We start from the raw sequence: 23,053 nt of genomic DNA on the forward strand, positions 1-23,053 counted from the left end.
GTGGTCAGGGTGATGTGGTCAGGTTGATGTGGTCAGGGTGATGTGACATGCGGTCAGGGTGATGTGACATGTGGTCAGGGTGATGCGGTCAGGGTGATGTGACATGTGGTCAGGGTGATGCGGTCAGGGTGATGTGACATGTGGTCAGGTTGATGTGGTCAGGGTGATGTGACATGCGGTCAGGTTGATGCGGTCAGGGTGATGTGACATGCGGTCAGGTTGATGCGGTCAGGGTGATGTGACATGCGGTCAGGGTGATGCGGTCAGGGTGATGTGACATGTGGTCAGGGTGATGTGACATGCGGTCAGGTTGATGCGGTCAGGGAGATGTGACATGCGGTCAGGTTGATGCGGTCAGGGAGATGTGACATGTGGTCAGGGTGATGTGGTCAGGGTGATGTGGTCAGGGTGATGTGGTCAGGGTGATGTGGTCAGGGTGATGCGGTCAGGGTGATGCGGTCAGGGTGATGCGGTCAGGGTGATGCGGTCAGGGTGATGTGACATGCGGTCAGGGTGATGTGACATGTGGTCAGGGTGATGCGGTCAGGGTTATGTGACATGCGGTCAGGGTGATGCGGTCAGGGTGATGTGGTCAGGGTGATGTGGTCAGGGTGATGTGGTCAGGTTGATGCGTTCAGGTTGATGCGGTCAGGGTGATTTGTCATGTGGTCAGGGTGATGTGGTCAGGGTGATGTGACATGTGGTCAGGGTATGCGTCAGGGTGATGTGACATGTGGTCAGGGTGATGTGACATGTGGTCAGGGTGATGTGACATGTGGTCAGGGTGATGTGATCAGGTTGATGTGGCATGTGATCAGGTTGATGTGACATGTGGTCAGGGTGATGTGATCAGGGTGATGTGACATGCGGTCAGGTTGATGCGGTCAGGGTGATGTGACATGTGGTCAGGGTGATGTGACATGTGGTCAGGGTGATGTGACATGCGGTCAGGGTGATGTGACATGCGGTCAGGGTGATGTGACATGCGGTCAGGGTGATGTGACATGCGGTCAGGGTGATGTGACATGCGGTCAGGGTGATGTGACATGCGGTCAGGGTGATGCGACATGCGGTCAGGGTGATGCGACATGTGGTCAGGGTGATGTGACATGCGGTCAGGGTGATGCGGTCAGGTTGATGCGGTCAGGGTGATGTGACATGCGGTCAGGGTGATGCGGTCAGGGTGATGTGACATGCGGTCAGGGTGATGCGGTCAGGGTGATGCGACATGCGGTCAGGGTGATGCGGTCAGGGTGATGTGACATGCGGTCAGGGTGATGTGAAATGCGGTCAGGTTGATGCGGTCAGGGTGATGTGAAATGCGGTCAGGTTGATGCGGTCAGGGTGATGTGAAATGCGGTCAGGTTGATGCGGTCAGGGTGATGTGACATGCGGTCAGGTTGATGCGGTCAGGGTGATGTGACATGCAGTCAGGGTGATGCGGTCAGGGTGATGTGACATGCGGTCAGGGTGATGCGGTCAGGGTGATGTGACATGCGGTCAGGGTGATGTGACATGCGGTCAGGGTGATGCGGTCAGGGTGATGTGGTCAGGGTGATGTGACATGCGGTCAGGTTGATGCGGTCAGGGTGATGTGACATGCGGTCAGGGTGATGCGGTCAGGGTGATGTGACATGCGGTCAGGGTGATGCGGTCAGGGTGATGACATGCGGTCAGGGTGATGCGGTCAGGGTGATGCGGTCAGGGTGATGTGACATGCGGTCAGGGTGATGATGCGGTCAGGGTGATGCGGTCAGGGTGATGCGGTCAGGGTGATGTGACATGCGGTCAGGGTGATGTGAAATGCGGTCAGGTTGATGCGGTCAGGGTGATGTGAAATGCGGTCAGGTTGATGCGGTCAGGGTGATGTGACATGCGGTCAGGTTGATGTGGTCAGGGTGATGTGACATGCGGTCAGGGTGATGTGACATGTGGTCAGGTTGATGCGGTTAGGGTGATGTGACATGCGGTCAGGTTGATGTGGTCAGGGTGATGTGACATGTGGTCAGGGTTATGTGACATGCGGTCAGGTTGATGCGGTCAGGGAGATGTGACATGTGGTCAGGGTGATGTGGTCAGGTTGATGTGGTCAGGGTGATGTGACATGCGGTCAGGGTGATGTGACATGTGGTCAGGGTGATGCGGTCAGGGTGATGTGACATGTGGTCAGGGTGATGCGGTCAGGGTGATGTGACATGTGGTCAGGTTGATGTGGTCAGGGTGATGTGACATGCGGTCAGGTTGATGCGGTCAGGGTGATGTGACATGCGGTCAGGTTGATGCGGTCAGGGTGATGTGACATGCGGTCAGGGTGATGCGGTCAGGGTGATGTGACATGTGGTCAGGGTGATGTGACATGCGGTCAGGTTGATGCGGTCAGGGAGATGTGACATGCGGTCAGGTTGATGCGGTCAGGGAGATGTGACATGTGGTCAGGGTGATGTGGTCAGGGTGATGTGGTCAGGGTGATGTGGTCAGGGTGATGTGGTCAGGGTGATGTGGTCAGGGTGATGTGACATGCGGTCAGGGTGATGTGGTCAGGGTGATGTGGTCAGGGTGATGTGGTCAGGGTGATGTGGTCAGGGTGATGTGACATGCGGTCAGGGTGATGTGGTCAGGGTGATGTGGTCAGGGTGATGCGGTCAGGGTGATGCGGTCAGGGTGATGCGGTCAGGGTGATGCGGTCAGGGTGATGCGGTCAGGGTGATGTGACATGCGGTCAGGGTGATGTGACATGTGGTCAGGGTGATGCGGTCAGGGTTATGTGACATGCGGTCAGGGTGATGTGGTCAGGGTGATGTGGTCAGGGTGATGTGACATGCGGTCAGGGTGATGTGGTCAGGGTGATGTGATCAGGTTGATGTGATATGCGGTCAGGGTGATGCGGTCAGGGTGATGTGACACGGTCAGGGTGATGCGGTCAGAGTGATGTGACATGCGGTCAGGGTGATGCGGTCAGGGTGATGCGGTCAGGGTGATGCGGTCAGGGTGATGCGGTCAGGGTGATGCGGTCAGGGTGATGCGGTCAGGGTGATGTGACATGCGGTCAGGGTGATGTGGTCAGGGTGATGCAGTCAGGGTGATGCGGTCAGGGTGATGCAGTCAGGGTGATGCGGTCAGGGTGATGCGGTCAGGGTGATGCGGTCAGGGTGATGCGGTCAGGGTGATGTGGTCAGGGTGATGTGGTCAGGGTGATGTGACATGCGGTCAGGGTGATGTGGTCAGGGTGATGTGATCAGGTTGATGTGATATGCGGTCAGGGTGATGCGGTCAGGGTGATGTGACACGGTCAGGGTGATGCGGTCAGAGTGATGTGACATGCGGTCAGGGTGATGCGGTCAGGGTGATGCGGTCAGGGTGATGCGGTCAGGGTGATGTGACATGCGGTCAGGGTGATGTGGTCAGGTTGATATGACATGCGGTCAGGTTGATGTGGTCAGGGTGATGTGACATGTGGTCAGGGTGATGTGGTCAGGGTGATGTGACATGTGGTCAGGGTGATGTGGTCAGGGTGATGTGGTCAGGTTGATGTGACATGTGGTCAGTGTTGTGTGACATGCGGTCAGGGTGATGTGACATGTGGTCAGGGTGATGTGGTCAGGTTGATGTGGTCAGGGTGATATGGTCAGGTTGATGTGGTCAGGGTGATATGGTCAGGTTGATGCGGTCAGGGTGATGTGACATGTGGTCAGGGTGATGCGGTCAGGGTGATGTGACATGTGGTCAGGGTGATGCGGTCAGGGTGATGTGACATGCGGTCAGGTTGATGCGGTCAGGGTGATGTGGTCAGGGTGATGTGACATGCGGTCAGGGTGATGTGACATGCGGTCAGGGTGATGCGGTCAGGGTGATGTGGTCAGGGTGATGTGACATGCGGTCAGGGTGATGCAGTCAGGGTGATGGGGTCAGGGTGATGTGACATGCGGTCAGGGTGATGCAGTCAGGGTGATGGGGTCAGGGTGATGTGACATGCGGTCAGGGTGATGCAGTCAGGGTGATGGGGTCAGGGTGATGTGACATGCGGTCAGGGTGATGCAGTCAGGGTGATGGGGTCAGGGTGATGGGGTCAGGGTGATGGGGTAAGGGTGATGGGGTAAGGGTGATGGGGTAAGGGTGATGGGGTAAGGGTGATGCAGTCAGGGTGATGCAGTCAGGGTGATGGGGTCAGGGTGATGCGGTCAGGGTGATGTGGTCAGGGTGATGTGGTCAGGGTGATGGGGTAAGGGTGATGGGGTCAGGGTGATGTGACATGCGGTCAGGGTGATGTGGTCAGGGTGATGTGGTCAGGGTGATGTGGTCAGGGTGATGGGGTAAGGGTGATGGGGTCAGGGTGATGTGACATGCGGTCAGGGTGATGTGGTCAGGGTGATGTGGTCAGGGTGATGCGGTCAGGGTGATGCGGTCAGGGTGATGCGGTCAGGGTGATGCGGTCAGGGTGATGCGGTCAGGGTGATGTGACATGCGGTCAGGGTGATGTGGTCAGGTTGATATGACATGCGGTCAGGGTGATGTGGTCAGGGTGATGTAACATGTGGTCAGGGTGATGTGGTCAGGGTGATGTGGTCAGGGTGATGTGGTCAGGGTGATGTGGCATGCGGTCAGGGTGATGAGACATGCGGTCAGGGTGATGTGGTCAGGGTGATGTGATCAGGTTGATGTGATATGCGGTCAGGGTGATGCGGTCAGGGTGATGTGACATGCGGTCAGGGTGATGCGGTCAGGGTGATGCGGTCAGGGTGATGTGACATGCGGTCAGGGTGATGTGGTCAGGGTGATGTGATCAGGTTGATGTGACATGCGGTCAGGGTGATGCGGTCAGGGTGATGCGGTCAGGGTGATGCGGTCAGGGTGATGCGGTCAGGGTGATGCGGTCAGGGTGATGCGGTCAGGGTGATGCGGTCAGGGTGATGCGGTCAGGGTGATGTGACATGTGGTCAGGTTGATGCGGTCAGGTTGATGTGGTCAGGGTGATGTGACATGCGGTCAGGGTGATGCGGTCAGGGTGATGTGACATGTGGTCAGGGTGATGTGGTCAGGGTGATGTGGTCAGGGTGATGTGACATGCGGTCAGGGTGATGTGACATGCGGTCAGGGTGATGTGACATGTGGTCAGGCTGATGTGGTCAGGGTGATGTGGTCAGGGTGATGCGGTCAGGGTGATGCGGTCAGGGTGATGTGGTCAGGGTGATGCGGTCAGGGTGATGCGGTCAGGGTGATGCGGTCAGGGTGATGCGGTCAGGGTGATGTGACATGCGGTCAGGGTGATGCGGTCAGGGTGATGCGGTCAGGGTGATGCGGTCAGGGTGATGCGGTCAGGGTGATGTGACATGTGGTCAGGGTGATGTTACATGCGGTCAGGTTGATGTGGTCAGGGTGATGTGACATGCGGTCAGGTTGATGCGGTCAGGGTGATGTGACATGCGGTCAGGGTGATGCGGTCAGGGTGATGTGACATGCGGTCAGGGTGATGTGACATGCGGTCAGGGTGATGCGGTCAGGGTGATGCGGTCAGGGTGATGCGGTCAGGGTGATGAGGTCAGGGTGATGCGGTCAGGGTGATGTGACATGGTCAGGGTGATGTGGTCAGAGTGATGTGGTCAGGGTGATGTGGTCAGAGTGATGTGGTCAGGGTGATGTGACATGCGGTCAGGGTGATGCGGTCAGGGTGATGCGGTCAGGGTGATGCGGTCAGGTTGATGTGACATGCGGTCAGGGTGATGTGGTCAGGGTGATGTGACATGTGGTCAGGGTGAAGTGATCAGGTTGATGTGACATGCGGTCAGGTTGATGCGGTCAGGGTGATGTGACATGCGGTCATGGTGATGCGGTCAGGGTGATGCGGTCAGGGTGATGTGACATGCGGTCAGGGTGATGCGGTCAGGGTGATGTGACATGTGATCAGGGTGATGTGGTCAGGGTGATGTGGTCAGGGTGATGTGGTCAGGGTGATGTGGTCAGGGTGATGCGGTCAGGTTGATGCGGTCAGGGTGATGCGGTCAGGGTGATGCGGTCAGGGTGATGCGGTCAGGGTGATGCGGTCAGGGTGATGTGGTCAGGGTGATGTGACATGTGGTCAGGGTGATGTGACATGCGGTCAGGGTGATGTGACATGCGGTCAGGGTGATGTGGTCAGGGTGATGTGGTCAGGGTGATGTGGTCAGGGTGATGTGGTCAGGGTGATGCGGTCAGGGTGATGCGGTCAGGGTGATGTGACATGTGGTCAGGGTGATGTGGTCAGGGTGATGTGGTCAGGGTGATGTGGTCAGGGTGATGTGGTCAGGGTGATGTGGTCAGGGTGATGTGGTCAGGGTGATGTGGTCAGGGTGATGTGGTCAGGGTGATGTGACATGTGGTCAGGTTGATGTGGTCAGGGTGATGTGACATGTGGTCAGGTTGATGTAACATGTGGTCAGGGTGATGTGGTCAGGGTGATGTGGTCAGGTTGATGCGGTCAGGGTGATGTGGTCAGGGTGATGCGGTCAGGGTGATGCGGTCAGGGTGATGTGGTCAGGGTGATGTGGTCAGGGTGATGTGGTCAGGGTGATGTGGTCAGGGTGATGTGGTCAGGTTGATGTGACATGTGGTCAGGTTGATGTGGTCAGGGTGATGTGACATGTGGTCAGGTTGATGTGGTCAGGGTGATGTGACATGTGGTCAGGGTGATGTGGTCAGGGTGATGTGGTCAGGGTGATGTGACATGTGGTCAGGGTGATGTGGTCAGGGTGATGTGGTCAGGGTGATGTGAAATGCAGTCAGGGTGATGCGGTCAGGGTGATGTGGTCAGGGTGATGTGGTCAGGGTGATGTGGTCAGGGTGATGTGGTCAGGGTGATGTGACATGCGGTCAGGGTGATGTGACCGACCTTTAAACCTTCACAACGTGTTGACATCAGCTATAACACAAGGTTTGTGATAGACAAGGTAGTCTCATGCAGATGAAGATGGCTGACTGTTGTGTTCAGTACAAGCTGAGTCCCGGTACGGGGGGGGGGGGGGGTGATGTAACAGCCCAGTTAGCCAAGCAGGGTCCTGGTACTGGGGGGGGAATGATGTAACAGCCAGGCAGAAGAGAGACTGTTCACACTACATTTCATCTGCCAAAGCAGAGAGAACAAAACAGCACTCAAAATGGTAATGAATGTGGAGCTGCTTACAAACAGGGGAACAAGGTAGTCTAGCAGACTGGGGGGCTGTGGGGTAGTCTAGCAGACTGGGCTGTGGGGTAGTCTAGCAGACTGGGGGGCTGTGGGGTAGTCTAGCAGACTGGGGGGCTGAGGGGTAGTCTAGCAGACTGGGCTGTGGGATAGTCTAGCAGACTGGGTAGTCGAGCAGACTGGGCTGAGGGGTAGCGGGCTGGTCGTGGCCCCAGCTAGCTATAGAGCGGGGGCTGGTCGTGGCCCCCAGCTAGCTACAGAGCGGGGGCTGGTCGTGGCCCCCAGCTAGCTACAGAGCGGGGGCTGGTCGTGGCCCCCAGCTAGCTACAGAGCGGGGGCTGGTCGTGGCCCCCAGCTAGCTACGGAGCGGGGGCTGGTCGTGCCCCCAGCTAGCTACGGAGCGGGGGCTGGTCGTGCCCCCAGCTAGCTACAGAGCGGGGCTGGTCGTGGCCCCAGCTAGCTACAGAGCGGGGGCTGGTCGTGGCCCCCAGCTAGCTACAGAGCGGGGGCTGGTCGTGGCCCCCAGCTAGCTACAGAGCGGGGTTGGTCGTGGTCCCCAGCTAGCTACGGAGCGGGGGCGTGTCGTGGCCCCCTGCTAGCTACGGAGCGGGGGCTGGTCGTGGCCCCCAGCTAGCTACGGAGCGGGGGCTGGTCGTGCCCCCAGTTAGCTACGGAGCGGGGACTGGTCGTGCCCCCGGCTAGCTACGGAGCGGGGGCTGGTCGTGGCCCCGGCTAGCTACAGAGCGGGGGTTGGTCGTGGCCCCCAGCTAGCTACAGAGCGGGGGTTGGTCGTGGCCCCCAGCTAGCTACAGAGCGGGGGCTGGTCGTGGCCCCCGGCTAGCTACAGAGCGGGGGCTGGTCGTGGCCCCCGGCTAGCTACAGAGCGGGGGTTGGTCGTGCCCCCGGCTAGCTACAGAGCGGGGGTTGGTCGTGGCCCCCGGCTAGCTACAGAGCGGGGGTTGGTCGTGGCCCCCAGCTAGCTACAGAGCGGGGGCTGGTCGTGGCCCCCAGCTAGCTACGGAGCGGGGGCTGGTCGTGGCCCCCAGCTAGCTACGGAGCGGGGGCTGGTCGTGCCCCCAGCTAGCTACAGAGCGGGGCTGGTCGTGGCCCCCAGCTAGCTACAGAGCGGGGCTGGTCGTGGCCCCCAGCTAGCTACGGAGCGGGGCTGGTCGTGGCCCCCAGCTAGCTACGGAGCGGGGCTGGTCGTGGCCCCCAGCTAGCTACAGAGCGGAGGCTGGTCGTGGCCCCCAGCTAGCTACGGAGCGGGGCTGGTCGTGGCCCCCAGCTAGCTACGGAGCGGGGGCTGGTCGTGGCCCCCAGCTAGCTACAGAGCGGGGCTGGTCGTGCCCCCAGCTAGCTACAGAGCGGGGCTGGTCGTGGCCCCCAGCTAGCTACAGAGCGGGGGCTGGTCGTGGCCCCCAGCTAGCTACAGAGCGGGGGCTGGTCGTGCCCCCAGCTAGCTACAGAGCGGGGGCTGGTCGTGCCCCCAGCTAGCTACAGAGCGGGGCTGGTCGTGTCCCCAGCTAGCTACGGAGCGGGGCTGGTCGTGCCCCCAGCTAGCTACAGAGCGGGGGCTGGTCGTGCCCCCAGCTAGCTACAGAGCGGGGGCTGGTCGTGCCCCCAGCTAGCTACAGAGCGGGGCTGGTCGTGCCCCCAGCTAGCTACAGAGCGGGGGCTGGTCGTGCCCCCAGCTAGCTACAGAGCGGGGGCTGGTCGTGCCCCCAGCTAGCTACAGAGCGGGGGCTGGTCGTGCCCCCAGCTAGCTACGGAGCGGGGCAGGGAGAAGCAGTCTGAGATGATCACGACAGCCAAAGGCTCGGAGCTCTGCCTGAACAGTGTTGGACAGAGTTCCCTGTCTGATACCACATGGAACCAGCCCTATGGGCACAGGTCAAACGTAGTGCACTATATAGGGAATAGGGTTCCATAGGGCTCTGGTCTAAAGTAGTGCACTATATAGGGAATAGGGTTCCATTTGGTTCTGGTCTAAAGTAGTGCACTATATAGGGAATAGGGTTCCATAGGGCTCTGGTCTAAAGTAGTGCACTATATAGGGAATAGGGTTCCATAGGGCTCTGGTCTAAAGTAGTGCACTATATAGGGAATAGGGTTCCATTTGGTTCTGGTCTAAAGTAGTGCATTATATAGGGAATAGGGTTCCATTTGGTCCTGGTCTATAGTAGTGCACTATATAGGGAATAGGGTTCCATTGGGTCCTGGTCTAAAGTAGTGCACTATATAGGGAATAGGGTTCCATTGGGTCCTGGTCTAAAGTAGTGCACTATATAGGGAATAGGGTTCCATTTGGTTCTGGTCTAAAGTAGTGCACTATATAGGGAATAGGGTTCCATTTGGTTCTGGTCTAAAGTAGTGCACTATATAGGGAATATGGTTCCATTGGGTCCTGGTCTAAAGTAGTGCACTATATAGGGAATAGGGTTCCATTGGGTCCTGGTCTAAAGTAGTGCACTATATAGGGAATAGGGTTCCATTTGGTTCTGGTCTAAAGTAGTGCACTATATAGGGAATAGGGTTCCATTGGGGCCTGGTCTAAAGTAGTGCACTATATAGGGAATAGGGTTCCATTTGGTCCTGGTCTATAGTAGTGCACTATATTGGGAAGAGGGTTCCGGGTTCCATTTGGGACACAGCCTGTCCTCTCCCCGTAGAGGGCTCAGCGCTGCTCACGGTGCCGCCTGGCGTGGCAGTAGGTCTGGCTGTTAAATATCAGCAGCCGTCCAGCTGACCAGACGACAGGAGCAGACTGGTGATTAACTGTACTGTTCACAGCTATAGTCAGAGATAAAACTGACGGGGTGATTGAGTCTATTGAACCAAACGTACCAATCTGAATGATGTACCAATGACAGGGCTCCTGATTGGTGGGTCCATATAGAATGATGTACCAATGACAGGGCTCCTGACTGGTGGGTCCATATAGAATGATGTACCAATGACAGGGCTCCTGACTGGTGGGTCCATATAGAATGATGTACCAATGACAGGGCTCCTGACTGGTGAGTCCATATAGAATGATGTACCAATGACAGGGCTCCTGACTGGTGAGTCCATATAGAATGATGTACCAATGACAGGGCTCCTGACTGGTGGGTCCATATAGAATGATGTACCAATGACAGGGCTCCTGACTGGTGAGTCCATATAGAATGATGTACCAATGACAGGGCTCCTGACTGGTGAGTCCATATAGAATGATGTACCAATGACAGGGCTCCTGACTGGTGGGTCCATATAGAAAGGAACATTCCCTCAACACGACCCTGTTTAATAGCTGTGGGCCTCATGTGTGAAGGGAGGTGATGGACACAGCGCGACAACTTCATGGTTGAATCAGACACGTCGCGCATCATCCAGTGTAAGACGTCACATGACAGAGGTACTCAACTCACAAGGTTAATCAATAATAATATATATTTAGGTTTCGTAGAAATTGAATTTATATTTTCAAACTGAACCAACAGACATGGATGGTGTGAATTATGAGCTAGACAGCTGGCTGGATAACAGAGGAATGATGTATTCAATGGAGCGTTGCTATTTCCACGAGATCGCTGAGCTCGCTGGCTGTATATTATCACCCTCTATACTGGCCAATGGCCTGCTACGGTAGTTCAACAATCCCACAAAGACTATCCCGTGTATGTGAATTTCACCAGGTTCATGTATTAATTTTTGTATTCAAAAATTATTTTGATGCACTGAGAGAGAAAGAGGCGACGATTCTCAGAACATATGTGGCTCTACAAATGTTTCATTTAATTTTGGATGCAGAGTGAGTTCTGCTTGATTAAAACTACCTGATCTCCAACGTCCACGTCTATAGTTTCAATCAACCACACACAACGCAGTTACAGCGGTGCAGTATAGCACCGGTTACATATCAATCACATCGGGCTGGTAGCAGGATCAATAATTATACACATATTTACAAACGTCGATTAAATCTGGCCAACAGTTAGCGAGGAAGAGAAAAGGCGTCTCCTAATTGACCCTGCAGCCTCCGCAGCTGCTAGTGCGCTGAGCAGATCTAGTGCATCAGATCTAGTGCACTAGTATCCTTGGAGACGCACTTTCCAACTTTCCAACAGTGGTGAGACCACCACCCATCTAGCTTGCTGGCTAGCTACAGTACATCATTAAAAAGGGGCAACTTTAAACCCTAACAGTAAAAACGCTACTTATCCCCAAAGCAACGTAAACTACACATTTTACAGTAAAATACAGCCATCAGTCTTACCTGAAAATGTAGCCAAATCAGAGGAACACAACACACCAAGATGAGAAACTGGAGCTGTAGCGCCCCCTGCTGAGAAGTAGCGGTAGCTGCTTTGAGTACGTTTACATGCGCAGTAATAATTAGTCGTGATGGACCGGTATGACATTTTTGTCTGATACCATATCCAATATTTAGCTTGCCAACAAAAAAAGCGATACTGCAATCCGATATTTAACATTTCTGCGGCCTTAAGCATTCTAGTACAGTTAAATTGTTAACACGGACGCAGCAGTCTAAGGCACGGCATCTCAGTGCAAGAGGCGTCACTGCAGTCCCCGGTTCGAATCCAGGCTGTGTCACATCGGGCCGTGATTGGGAGTCCCATAGGGTGGCGTACAATTGGCCCAGCGTGGTCATTGTAAATAATAATTTGTTCTTAACTGACTTGCCTCGTTAAATAAAGGTTACACACACAGACCAACAAGTTATTATTTTGTTGCCATTTACGTCCCCAATACAGGTAAAAAATATCAAAACCTATTTCTTTCAAATTGCTCGACATCAGCCGATACCGATGTTGCCATTTATGGCTAATATCGCCCGATACGTTGACCGATATATCATACATCCCTAATAATTAGATCCTAAACTGATTAACATCAAATCAAATTTTATTTGTCACATACACATGGTTAGCAGATGTTAATGCGAGTGTAGCGAAATGCTTGTGCTTCTAGTTCCGACAATGCAGTAATAACCAACAAGTAATCTAACTAACAATTCCACAACTACTGTCTTATACACAGTGTAAGGGGATAAAGAATATGTACATAAGGATATATGAATGAGTGATGGTGCAGAGCCGCATAGGCAAGATACAGTAGATGGTATTGAGTACAGTATATACATATGAGATGAGTATGTAAACAAAGTGGCATAGTTAAAGTGGCTAGTGATACATGTATTACATAAGGATGCAGTAGATGATAGAGTACAGTATATACATATACATATGAGATGAATAATGTAGGGTAAGGTAGCATTGTTTAAAGTGGCTAGTGATATATTTTACATCAATTCCCATTATTAAAGTGGCTGGAGTTGAGTCAGTGTGTTGGCAGCAGCCACTCAATGTTAGTGGTTGCTGTTTAACAGTCTGATGGCCTTGAGATAGAAGCTGTTTTTCAGTCGCTCGGTCCCAGCTTTGATGCACCTGTACTGACCTCGTCTTCTGGATGATAGCGGGGTGAACAGGCAGTGGCTCGGGTGGGTGTTGTCCTTGATGATCTTTATGGCCTTCCTGTGACATCGGGTGGTGTAGGTGTCCTGGAGGGCAGGTAGTTTGCCCCCGGTGATGCGTTGTGCAGACTTCACTACCCTCTGGAGAGCCTTACGGTTGTGGGTGGAGCAGTTGCCGTACCAGGCGGTGATACAGCCCGCCAGGATGCTCTCGATTGTGCATCTGTAGAAGTTTGTGAGTGCTTTTGGTGACAAGCCGAATTTCTTCAGCCTCCTGAGGTTGAAGAGGCGCTGCTGCGCCTTCTTCACGATGCTGTCTGTGTGGGTGGACCAATTCAGTTTGTCTGTGATGTGTACACCGAGGAACTTAAAACTTACTACTCCACTACTGTTCCATCGATGTGGATAGGGGGGTGTTCCCTCTGCTGTTTCCTGAAGTCCACAATCATCTCCTTAGTTTTGTTGACGTTGAGTGTGAGGATGGCAGGAGGCAGATGATGCAATAGTTAGCATATCTTAAAATCAGCCTAATGTCAAAATCTAAGTAGGTTTCACCGATTAAAACACCTGGTTTTCTGAGTAAATCTGTGGAATTATAAGGACATTTAAAACTCAAATCGTCATTCCAGCATGTGCTAGCACCAACCAGCCAAGTTATTAATTTACATTTTTTATTTTTATTTAGGCAAGTCAGTTAAGAACAAATTCTTATTTGTTGTTATTTTCTTATTTACAATGACAGCCTAAACCTGGACGACGCTGGGCCAATTGTGTGCCGCCCTATGGGACTCCCAATCAGTCAGTTGTGATACAGCCTCGAGTGAAGTGAGTGTATGTGGGTTTAATCACGTCGTCCTCTTTAAAGTCTACAAAATACCTGTTCTCTGTGTTCATACTGTCCTTGAATGAGGACTCAACTCTTGCCAGTTCACTTCACCTATGTTGTGGTCCGAGTCCTCGTCCACATTCCTGTGTTTGGAAACCCAGATTCTTTTCCAACATTCACCCAATGCACTGTGGGTTTTCCCCCAAGTGCAGGACGAGCCATTCCATCAGACCGCTAGATATAATACCTACTTACATCTTATATATAAACTCAGCAAAAAAGGAACGTCCCTTTTTCAGGACCCTGTGTTTCAAAGATAATTTGTAAAAATCTAAACTTCACAGATCTTCATTGTAAAGGGTTTAAACACGGTTTCCCATACTTGTTCAATGAACCATAGACAATTAATGAACATGCACCTGTGGAATGGTCATTAAGACACTAACAGCTTACATACGGTAGGCAATTAAGGTCAGTTATGAAAACTCAGGACACTAAAGAGACATTTCTACTGACTCTGTAAAACACCAAAAGAAAGATGCCCAGTGTCCCTGCTCATCTGTTTAAATGTGCCTTAGGCATGCTGCAAGGAGGCATGAGGACTGCAGATGTGGCCAGGGAAATAAATTGCAATGTCCGTACTGTGAAACGTCTAAGACAGCACTACAGGGAGACAGGACGGACAGCTGATCGTCCTCTCAGTGGCAGACCACGTGTAACAACACCTGCACAGGATTGGTACATCCGGTCATCACACCTGCGGGACAGGTGCTTCTACACCTGCATGCTTGCTGTTTGGGGTTTCAGGCTGGGTTTCTGTACAGCACTTTGAGATATCAGCTGATGTAAGAAGGGCTTTATAAATACATTTGATTTGAGGTACAGGATGGCAACAACTGCCCGAGTTACACCAGGAATGCACAATCTCTCCATCAATGCTCAGACTGTCTGCAATAGGCTGAGAGAGGCGAGACAGGGCTTGTAGGCCTGTTGTAAGGCAGGTCCTCACCAGACATCCCCTATGGGCACAAACCCACAGCCACTGGACCAGACAGGACTGGCAAAAAGTGCTCTTCACGGACGAGTCGCGGTTTTGTCTCAGCAGGGGTGATGATCGGATTCGCATTTATCGTCGCGAAGGAATGAGCGTTACACCGAGGCCTGTACTCTGGAGCGGGATCGAGGTGGAGGGTCCGTCATGGTCTGGGGCAGTGTCACAGCATCATCAGACTGCCTGCAATGACAACAAGCTCAATCTCAACGCTGTGCGTTACAGGGAAGACATCCTCCTCCCTCATGTGGTACCCTTCCTGCAGGCTCATCCTGACATGACCCTTCAGCATGACAATGCCACCAGCCATACTGCTCGTTCTGTGCGTGATTTCCTGCAAGACAGGAATGTCAGTGTTCTGCCATGGCCAGCGAAGAGCCCGGATCTCAATCCCACTGAGCCCGTCTGGGACCTGTTGGATCGGAGGGTGAGGGCTAGGGCCATTCCCCCCAGAAATGTCTGGGAACTTGCAGGTGCCTTGGTGGAAGAGCAGGGTAACATCTCACAGCAAGAACTGGCAAATCCAGTGCAGTCCATGAGGAGGAGATGCACTGCAATACTTAATGCAGCTGGTGGCCACACCAGATACTGACTGTTACTTTTGATTTTGACCCCCCTTTGTTCTGGGACACATTATTCTACTGTGTTATTGACTTGTTAATTGTTTACTCCATGTGTAACTCTGTTGTCTGTTCACACTGCTTTGCTTTATCTTGGCCAGGTCACAGTTGTAAATGAGAACTTGTTCTCAACTTGCCTACCTGGTTAAATAAAGGTGTTCTCAACTAGCCTACCTGGTTAAATAAAGGTGTTCTCAACTAGCCTACCTGGTTAAATAAAAAAATAAAAAATACAACAACTCCATTTCTGTTAGTCACATGTCTGGAACTTGTTCAGTTAATGTTTCAGTTGTGGAATCTCATATTCATACAAATATTTACACGTTAAGTTTGGTGAAAATAAACGCAGTTGACAGTGCGAGGACGTTTCTTTTCTGGCTGAGTTTATAATACCTACTTACATTTGGGAAGCTAATAGATTGTCTCCTCTTTGAACTAAAAAGCAATCACTAATCAGAAGATAATATCATTTACATGTTAATAGTAACAGAATAGATAGCAGAAGTATAACTGTATATTTGTAAATTGTCCACCCAATGTGGGCTACTGGCCCTTTAATAAGATCTGGGACTGATGCCGTACCTCCGTGGTGTGATTCTCACCAAATATGTCTTCTCACAATATTCAAACCCCACAATGGAATAAACAGTTGACGAAGCTCTCTCTTCCTATAGATCACAAATTACAAACATCATCTGCACCAAAAAAACTCCACACATTTCTGTACATCCTTGACAACCGCTAATCAATATCAACACGGCCGTTGGTCTCCCGCGAGGGCGCGGCCGTAGTTTAGTGTGCTGCAGTAGTGTGTGGTGGGGGAACCTGGGGAGCTTTGTGTTCACATCGTCCTAAAAAGGGAACCTGAACGCGGAATTCAAGCAAACTCAGACCCCCTCTTGAGATGGTCTCGGTTGGGTTCACTTTGGGGCTTCGAGGGGTCTGAGTTCCTTCGGAGTGTTCAGACTGCACCAAAAAAACAAGCGAACCACAATGAGTTCACAGAAATAGTCTGAAAGGGACCAATCAGAAGCACTTGGTCCTGAAAGGGACCAATCAGAAGCACTTGGTCCTGAAAGGGACCAATCAGAAGCACTTGGTCCTGAAAGGGACCAATCAGAAGCACTTGGTCCTGAAAGGGACCAATCAGAAGCACTTGGTCCTGTAAGGGACCAATCAGAAGTACTTGGTCCTGTAAGGGACCAATCAGAAGCACTTGGTCCTGAAAGGGACCAATCAGAAGCACTTGGTCCTGAAAGGGACCAATCAGAAGCACTTGGTCCTGAAAGGGACCAATCAGAAGCACATGGTCCTGTAAGTGGCTCTGGATAAGAGTCTGCTAACTGCCAGACATGTAGGGACCAATCAGAAGCACATGGTCCTGTAAGGGACCAATCAGAAGCACTTGGTCCTGTAAGGGACCAATCAGAAGCACTTGGTCCTGTAAGGGACCAATCAGAAGCACTTGGTCCTGAAAGGGACCAATCAGAAGCACATGGTCCTGTAAGTGGCTCTGGATAAGAGTCTGCTAACTGCCAGACATGTAGGGACCAATCAGAAGCACTTGGTCCTGTAAGGGACCAATCAGAAGCACTTGGTCCTGTAAGTGGCTCTGGATAAGTCTGCTAACTGCCAGACATGTAGGAGTCTCTGCATTTTGTCTGAAGTTTTAGCTAAAACACAGTCTCAGAATACATATAAAATAGAAATAGGCATCTGTCCAGTTATTTTTAACATTTACATTGCAAAAACATAAAAAGCGAGCAAAATGTTTGACAAATCTTTATTTTATCAAGTTCATTTAAAATCACAATAACATAAAATATAAACCATGTGCTTTTTTTTAAAGCGTGTGCCATTTCTAATAGAAAACCAAAGTAGGGAACAATGATTGAGTTGATGGTGGAAAACCTCTTGGCCCAGCACTGAGGTTACTCTGAAAAGTTCATCAGTAGGTCCACTGACCAAAACCCCATATAAACCCTGTCACATGACACCAGCCATGCCAACTCTTCAAGTTGTACTGGGCATCAAATTTAGTCAAATGTTTCTAGTCTGCTAGCTCTACGCAGACCCCAAGAGGATAGGTTATAGAGCTGTAGTCTGCTCCATGCAGACCCCCAGAGGATAGGATATAGAGCTGTAGTCTGCTAGCTCCATGCAGACCCCCAGGGGATAGGATATAGAGCTGTAGTCTGCTCCATGCAGACCCCCAGAGGATAGGATATAGAGCTGTAGTCTGCTAGCTCCATGCAGACCCCCAGAGGATAGGATATAGAGCTGTAGTCTGCTAGCTCCATGCAGACCCCCAGGGGATAGGATATAGAGCTGCAGTCTGCTCTATGCAGACCCCCAGGGGATAGGATATAGAGCTGTAGTCTGCTAGCTCCATGCAGACCCCCAGGGGATAGGATATAGAGCTGTAGTCTGCTAGCTCCATGCAGACCCCCAGGGGATAGGATATAGAGCTGTAGTCTGCTCTATGCAGACCCCCAGAGGATAGGATATAGAGCTGTAGTCTGCTAGCTCTATGCAGACCCCCAGGGGATAGGATATAGAGCTGTAGTCTGCTCTATGCAGACCCCCAGGGGATAGGATATAGAGCTGTAGTCTGCTAGCTCCATGCAGACCCCCAGAGGATAGGATATAGAGCTGTAGTCTGCTAGCTCCATGCAGACCCCCAGGGGATAGGATATAGAGCTGTAGTCTGCTAGCTCCATGCAGACCCCCAGGGGATAGGATATAGAGCTGTAGTCTGCTCTATGCAGACCCCCAAAGGATAGGATATATGAATGAGACGTTGCCAGGAGTGGAACCAATGAGACGTTGCCAGGAGTGGAACCAATGAGACGTTGCCAGGAGTGGAACCAATGAGACGTTGCCAGGAGTGGAACCAATGAGACGTTGCCAGGAGTGGAACCAATGAGGCGTTGCCAGGAGTGGAACCAATGAGACGTTGCCAGGAGTGGAACCAATGAGACGTTGCCAGGAGTGGAACCAATGAGACGTTGCCAGGAGTGGAACCAATGAGACGTTGCCAGGAGTGGAACCAATGAGACGTTGCCAGGAGTGGAACCAATGAGACGTTGCCAGGAGTGGAACCAATGAGACGTTGCCAGGAGTGGAACCAATGAGACGTTGCCAGGTGTGGAACCAATGAGACGTTGCCAGGAGTGGAACCAATGAGACGTTGCCAGGAGTGGAACCAATGAGACGTTGCCAGGAGTGGAACCAATGAGACGTTGCCAGGAGTGGAACCAATGAGACGTTGGGACGTTGCCAGGAGTGGAACCAATGAGACGTTGCCAGGAGTGGAACCAATGAGACGTTGCCAGGAGTGGAACCAATGAGACGTTGGGAGGTTGCCAGGAGTGGAACCAATGAGACGTTGGGAGGTTGCCAGGAGTGGAACCAATGAGACGTTGGGACGTTGCCAGGAGTGGAACCAATGAGACGTTGCCAGGAGTGGAACCAATGAGACGTTGCCGGGCCTGAAGCAGTGCACTATCTAGAGATTAGGGTGCCATATTGGACAAAGGCTTCATAGTTCATTCTTCCATATGACCTTCAGCAGTGCTCCAGTACGGGCCACACGACAGATGCAGTGACCCAGTAACCCTCCCTGACCCAGACCAGCAGTCCTCCCTGACCCAGACCAGCAGTCCTCCCTGACCCAGACCAGCAGTCCTCCCTGACCCAGACCAGCAGTCCTCCCTGACCCAGACCAGCAGTCCTCCCTGACCCAGACCAGCAGTCCTCCCTGACCCAGACCAGCAGTCCTCCCTGACCCAGACCAGCAGTCCTCCCTGACCCAGACCAGCAGTCCTCCCTGACCCAGACCAGCAGTCCTCCCTGACCCAGACCAGCAGTCCTCCCTGACCCAGACCAGCAGTCCTCTTGGCCAGTCAGGGCAGGGCCTCACCAGTCAGCTGGATAGCGATGTGTCCACTGGTATCCGTCTGAACCAACAGCAGGCTGGAGTGGTTGCCAGTTACAACCGGCTTGAACTGGACTGGCAGGTGGATGTAGCGTTGGGATCTGGAGGGCAGAGAGAAACGGGAAGAAATCAAAACATGGACTAAGTATGTACGGGTTCGCAGAAACAGACAATACAGACAGAGAGGCAGACAATACAGACAGAGGCAGACAATACAGACAGAGGGGCAGACAACACAGACAGAGGGGCAGACAACACAGACAGAGGGGCAGACAACACGGACTGAGAGGCAGACAACACGGACTGAGAGGCAGACAACACGGACTGAGAGGCAGACAACACGGACTGAGAGGCAGACAACACGGACTGAGAGGCAGACAACACGGACTGAGAGGCAGACAACACGGACTGAGAGGCAGACAACACGGACTGAGAGGCAGACAACACGGACTGAGAGGCAGACAACACGGACTGAGAGGCAGACAACACGGACTGAGAGGCAGACAACACGGACTGAGAGGCAGACAACACGGACTGAGAGGCAGACAACACGGACTGAGAGGCAGACAACACGGACTGAGAGGCAGACAACACGGACTGAGAGGCAGACAACACGGACTGAGAGGCAGACAACACGGACTGAGAGGCAGACAACACGGACTGAGAGGCAGACAACACGGACTGAGAGGCAGACAACACGGACTGAGAGGCAGACAACACGGACTGAGAGGCAGACAACACGGACTGAGAGGCAGACAACACGGACTGAGAGGCAGACAACACGGACTGAGAGGCAGACAACACGGACTGAGAGGCAGACAACACGGACTGAGAGGCAGACAACACGGACTGAGAGGCAGACAACACGGACTGAGAGGCAGACAACACGGACTGAGAGGCAGACAACACGGACTGAGAGGCAGACAACACGGACTGAGAGGCAGACAACACGGACTGAGAGGCAGACAACACGGACTGAGAGGCAGACAACACGGACTGAGAGGCAGACAACACGGACTGAGAGGCAGACAACACGGACTGAGAGGCAGACAACACGGACTGAGAGGCAGACAACACGGACTGAGAGGCAGACAACACGGACTGAGAGGCAGACAACACGGACTGAGAGGCAGACAACACGGACTGAGAGGCAGACAACACGGACTGAGAGGCAGACAACACGGACAGAGAGGCAGACAACACAGACTGAGAGGCAGACAACACAGACTGAGGCAGACAACACAGACTGAGGCAGACAACACAGACTGAGGCAGACAACACAGACAGAGAGGCAGACTGAGAGGCAGACAACACGGACGGAGGCAGACTTTGAGCTGTGATTGTTGTTAGAACAGAACAGTGTCACCTGACAGGTGCAGTACAGGAAGCACCAAATCTCACATTGGGAAGAAGGAAATTCTGTGATAAAAATGTAGCAACAAACGTTAATTCCACATGGCGATGACGTGTGAATGACAACGCTATGCACCATGGGAGGAGTCAGGACATGCAGCAAGGAGCCATTCGCCACACAGCACCTACACCAGCGCCACCACACCTACTTCAGTAGATAACACAGTGACCTGCTGTCCAAACCCTCTCAGGCCCAGAGCCTGATCAACACAATGACCTGCTGTCCAGACACACTCAGACCCAGAGCCTGACCAACACAGTGACCTGCTGTCCAGACGCTCTCAGACCCAGAGCCTGACCAACACAGTGGCCTGCTGTCCAGAGCCTGACCAACACAGTGACCTGCTGTCCAAACCCTCTCAGGCCCAGAGCCTGATCAACACAATGACCTGCTGTCCAGACACACTCAGACCCAGAGCCTGACCAACACAGTGACCTGCTGTCCAGACACACTCAGACCCAGAGCCTGACCAACACAGTGACCTGCTGTCCAGACGCTCTCAGACCCAGAGCCTGACCAACACAGTGGCCTGCTGTCCAGACGCTCTCAGACCCAGAGCCTGACCAACACAGTGGCCTGCTGTCCAGACACACTCAGACCCAGAGCCTGACCAACACAGTGACCTGCTGTCCAAACCCTCTCAGACCCAGAGCCTGACCAACACAGTGGCCTGCTGTCCAGAGCCTGACCAACACAGTGACCTGCTGTCCAGAGCCTGACCAACACAGTGACCTGCTGTCCAGACACTCTCAGGCCCAGAGCCAGACCAACACAGTGACCTGCTGTCCAGAGCCTGACCAACACAGTGACCTGCTGTCCAGACACTCTCAGACCCAGAGCCTGACCAACACAGTGGCCTGCTGTCCAAACCCTCTGACCCAGAGCCTGACCAACACAGTGGCCTGCTGTCCAAACCCTCTGACCCAGAGCCTGACCAACACAGTGGCCTGCTGTCCAGACACTCTCAGTCCCAGAGCCTGACCAACACAGTGACCTGCTGTCCAGACACTCTCAGACCCAGAGCCTGACCAACACAGTGGCCTGCTGTCCAGACACTCTCAGGCCCAGAGCCAGACCAACACAGTGACCTGCTGTCCAGACACTCTCAGATCCAGAGCCTGACCAACACAGTGGCCTGCTGTCCAGACGCTCTCAGGCCCAGAGCCTGACCAACACAGTGGCCTGCTGTCCAGACACTCTCAGGCCCAGAGCCTGACCAACACAGTGACCTGCTGTCCAGACACTCTCAGACCCAGAGCCTGACCAACACAGTGACCTGCTGTCCAGACACTCTCAGACCCAGAGCCTGACCAACACAGTGGCCTGCTGTCCAGACGCTCTCTGACCCAGAGCCTGACCAACACAGTGGCCTGCTGTCCAGACGCTCTCAGACCCAGACCAACACAGTGGCCTGCTGTCCAGACGCTCTCAGACCCAGACCAACACAGTGACCTGCTGTCCAGACGCTCTCAGACCCAGAGTCTGACCAACACAGTGACCTGCTGTCCAGACACTCTCAGGCCCAGAGCCTGACCAACACAGTGGCCTGCTGTCCAGACGCTCTCAGACCCAGAGCCTGACCAACACAGTGGCCTGCTGTCCAGACGCTCTCAGACCCAGAGCCTGACCAACACAGTGGCCTGCTGTCCAGACGCTCTCAGACCCAGAGCCTGATCAACACAGTGACCTGCTGTCCAAACCCTCAGACCCAGAGCCTGACCAACACAGTGACCTGCTGTCCAGACACTCTCAGGCCCAGAGTCTGACCAACACAGTGGCCTGCTGTCCAGACACTCTCAGGCCCAGAGTCTGACCAACACAGTGGCCTGCTGTCCAGACACTCTCAGACCCAGAGCCTGACCAACACAGTGACCTGCTGTCCAGAGCCTGACCAACACAGTGACCTGCTGTCCAGACACTCTCAGGCCCTGAGCCAGACCAACACAGTGACCTGCTGTCCAGAGCCTGACCAACACAGTGACCTGCTGTCCAGACACTCTCAGGCCCAGAGCCAGACCAACACAGTGACCTGCTGTCCAGACACTCTCAGACCCAGAGCCTGACCAACACAGTGGCCTGCTGTCCAAACCCTCTGACCCAGAGCCTGACCAACACAGTGGCCTGCTGTCCAAACCCTCTGACCCAGAGCCTGACCAACACAGTGGCCTGCTGTCCAGACACTCTCAGGCCCAGAGCCTGACCAACACAGTGGCCTGCTGTCCAGACACTCTCAGACCCAGAGCCTGACCAACACAGTGGCCTGCTGTCCAGACGCTCTCAGGCCCAGAGCCTGACCAACACAGTGGCCTGCTGTCCAGACGCTCTCAGGCCCAGAGCCTGACCAACACAGTGACCTGCTGTCCAGACACTCTCAGACCCAGAGCCTGACCAACACAGTGACCTGCTGTCCAGACACTCTCAGACCCAGAGCCTGACCAACACAGTGGCCTGCTGTCCAGACGCTCTCAGACCCAGAGCCTGACCAACACAGTGACCTGCTGTCCAGACACTCTCAGACCCAGAGTCTGACCAACACAGTGACCTGCTGTCCAGACACTCTCAGGCCCAGAGCCTGA

The 23,053-nt window shown here is 53.4% G+C and overlaps 1 protein-coding gene across 1 annotated transcript in view; it reads right to left on the reverse strand.

The window, feature by feature from the left end:
- Positions 1-18,070: 18,070 nt before the first annotated feature.
- LOC135519877 (uncharacterized) overlaps positions 18,071-23,053 on the reverse strand; it is a 134,555-nt gene continuing 129,572 nt past the window's right edge. Inside the window, exon 57 of the mRNA XM_064945078.1 lies at positions 18,071-19,164. Within this exon, the coding sequence (XP_064801150.1) occupies positions 19,032-19,164 (133 nt within the window). The 3' untranslated portion in view covers positions 18,071-19,031. The remainder of the gene's footprint in view (positions 19,165-23,053) is intronic.

This window comes from Oncorhynchus masou, chromosome 29 (genome assembly GCF_036934945.1).
Source record: "Oncorhynchus masou masou isolate Uvic2021 chromosome 29, UVic_Omas_1.1, whole genome shotgun sequence".
Taxonomy (NCBI): domain Eukaryota; kingdom Metazoa; phylum Chordata; class Actinopteri; order Salmoniformes; family Salmonidae; genus Oncorhynchus; species Oncorhynchus masou.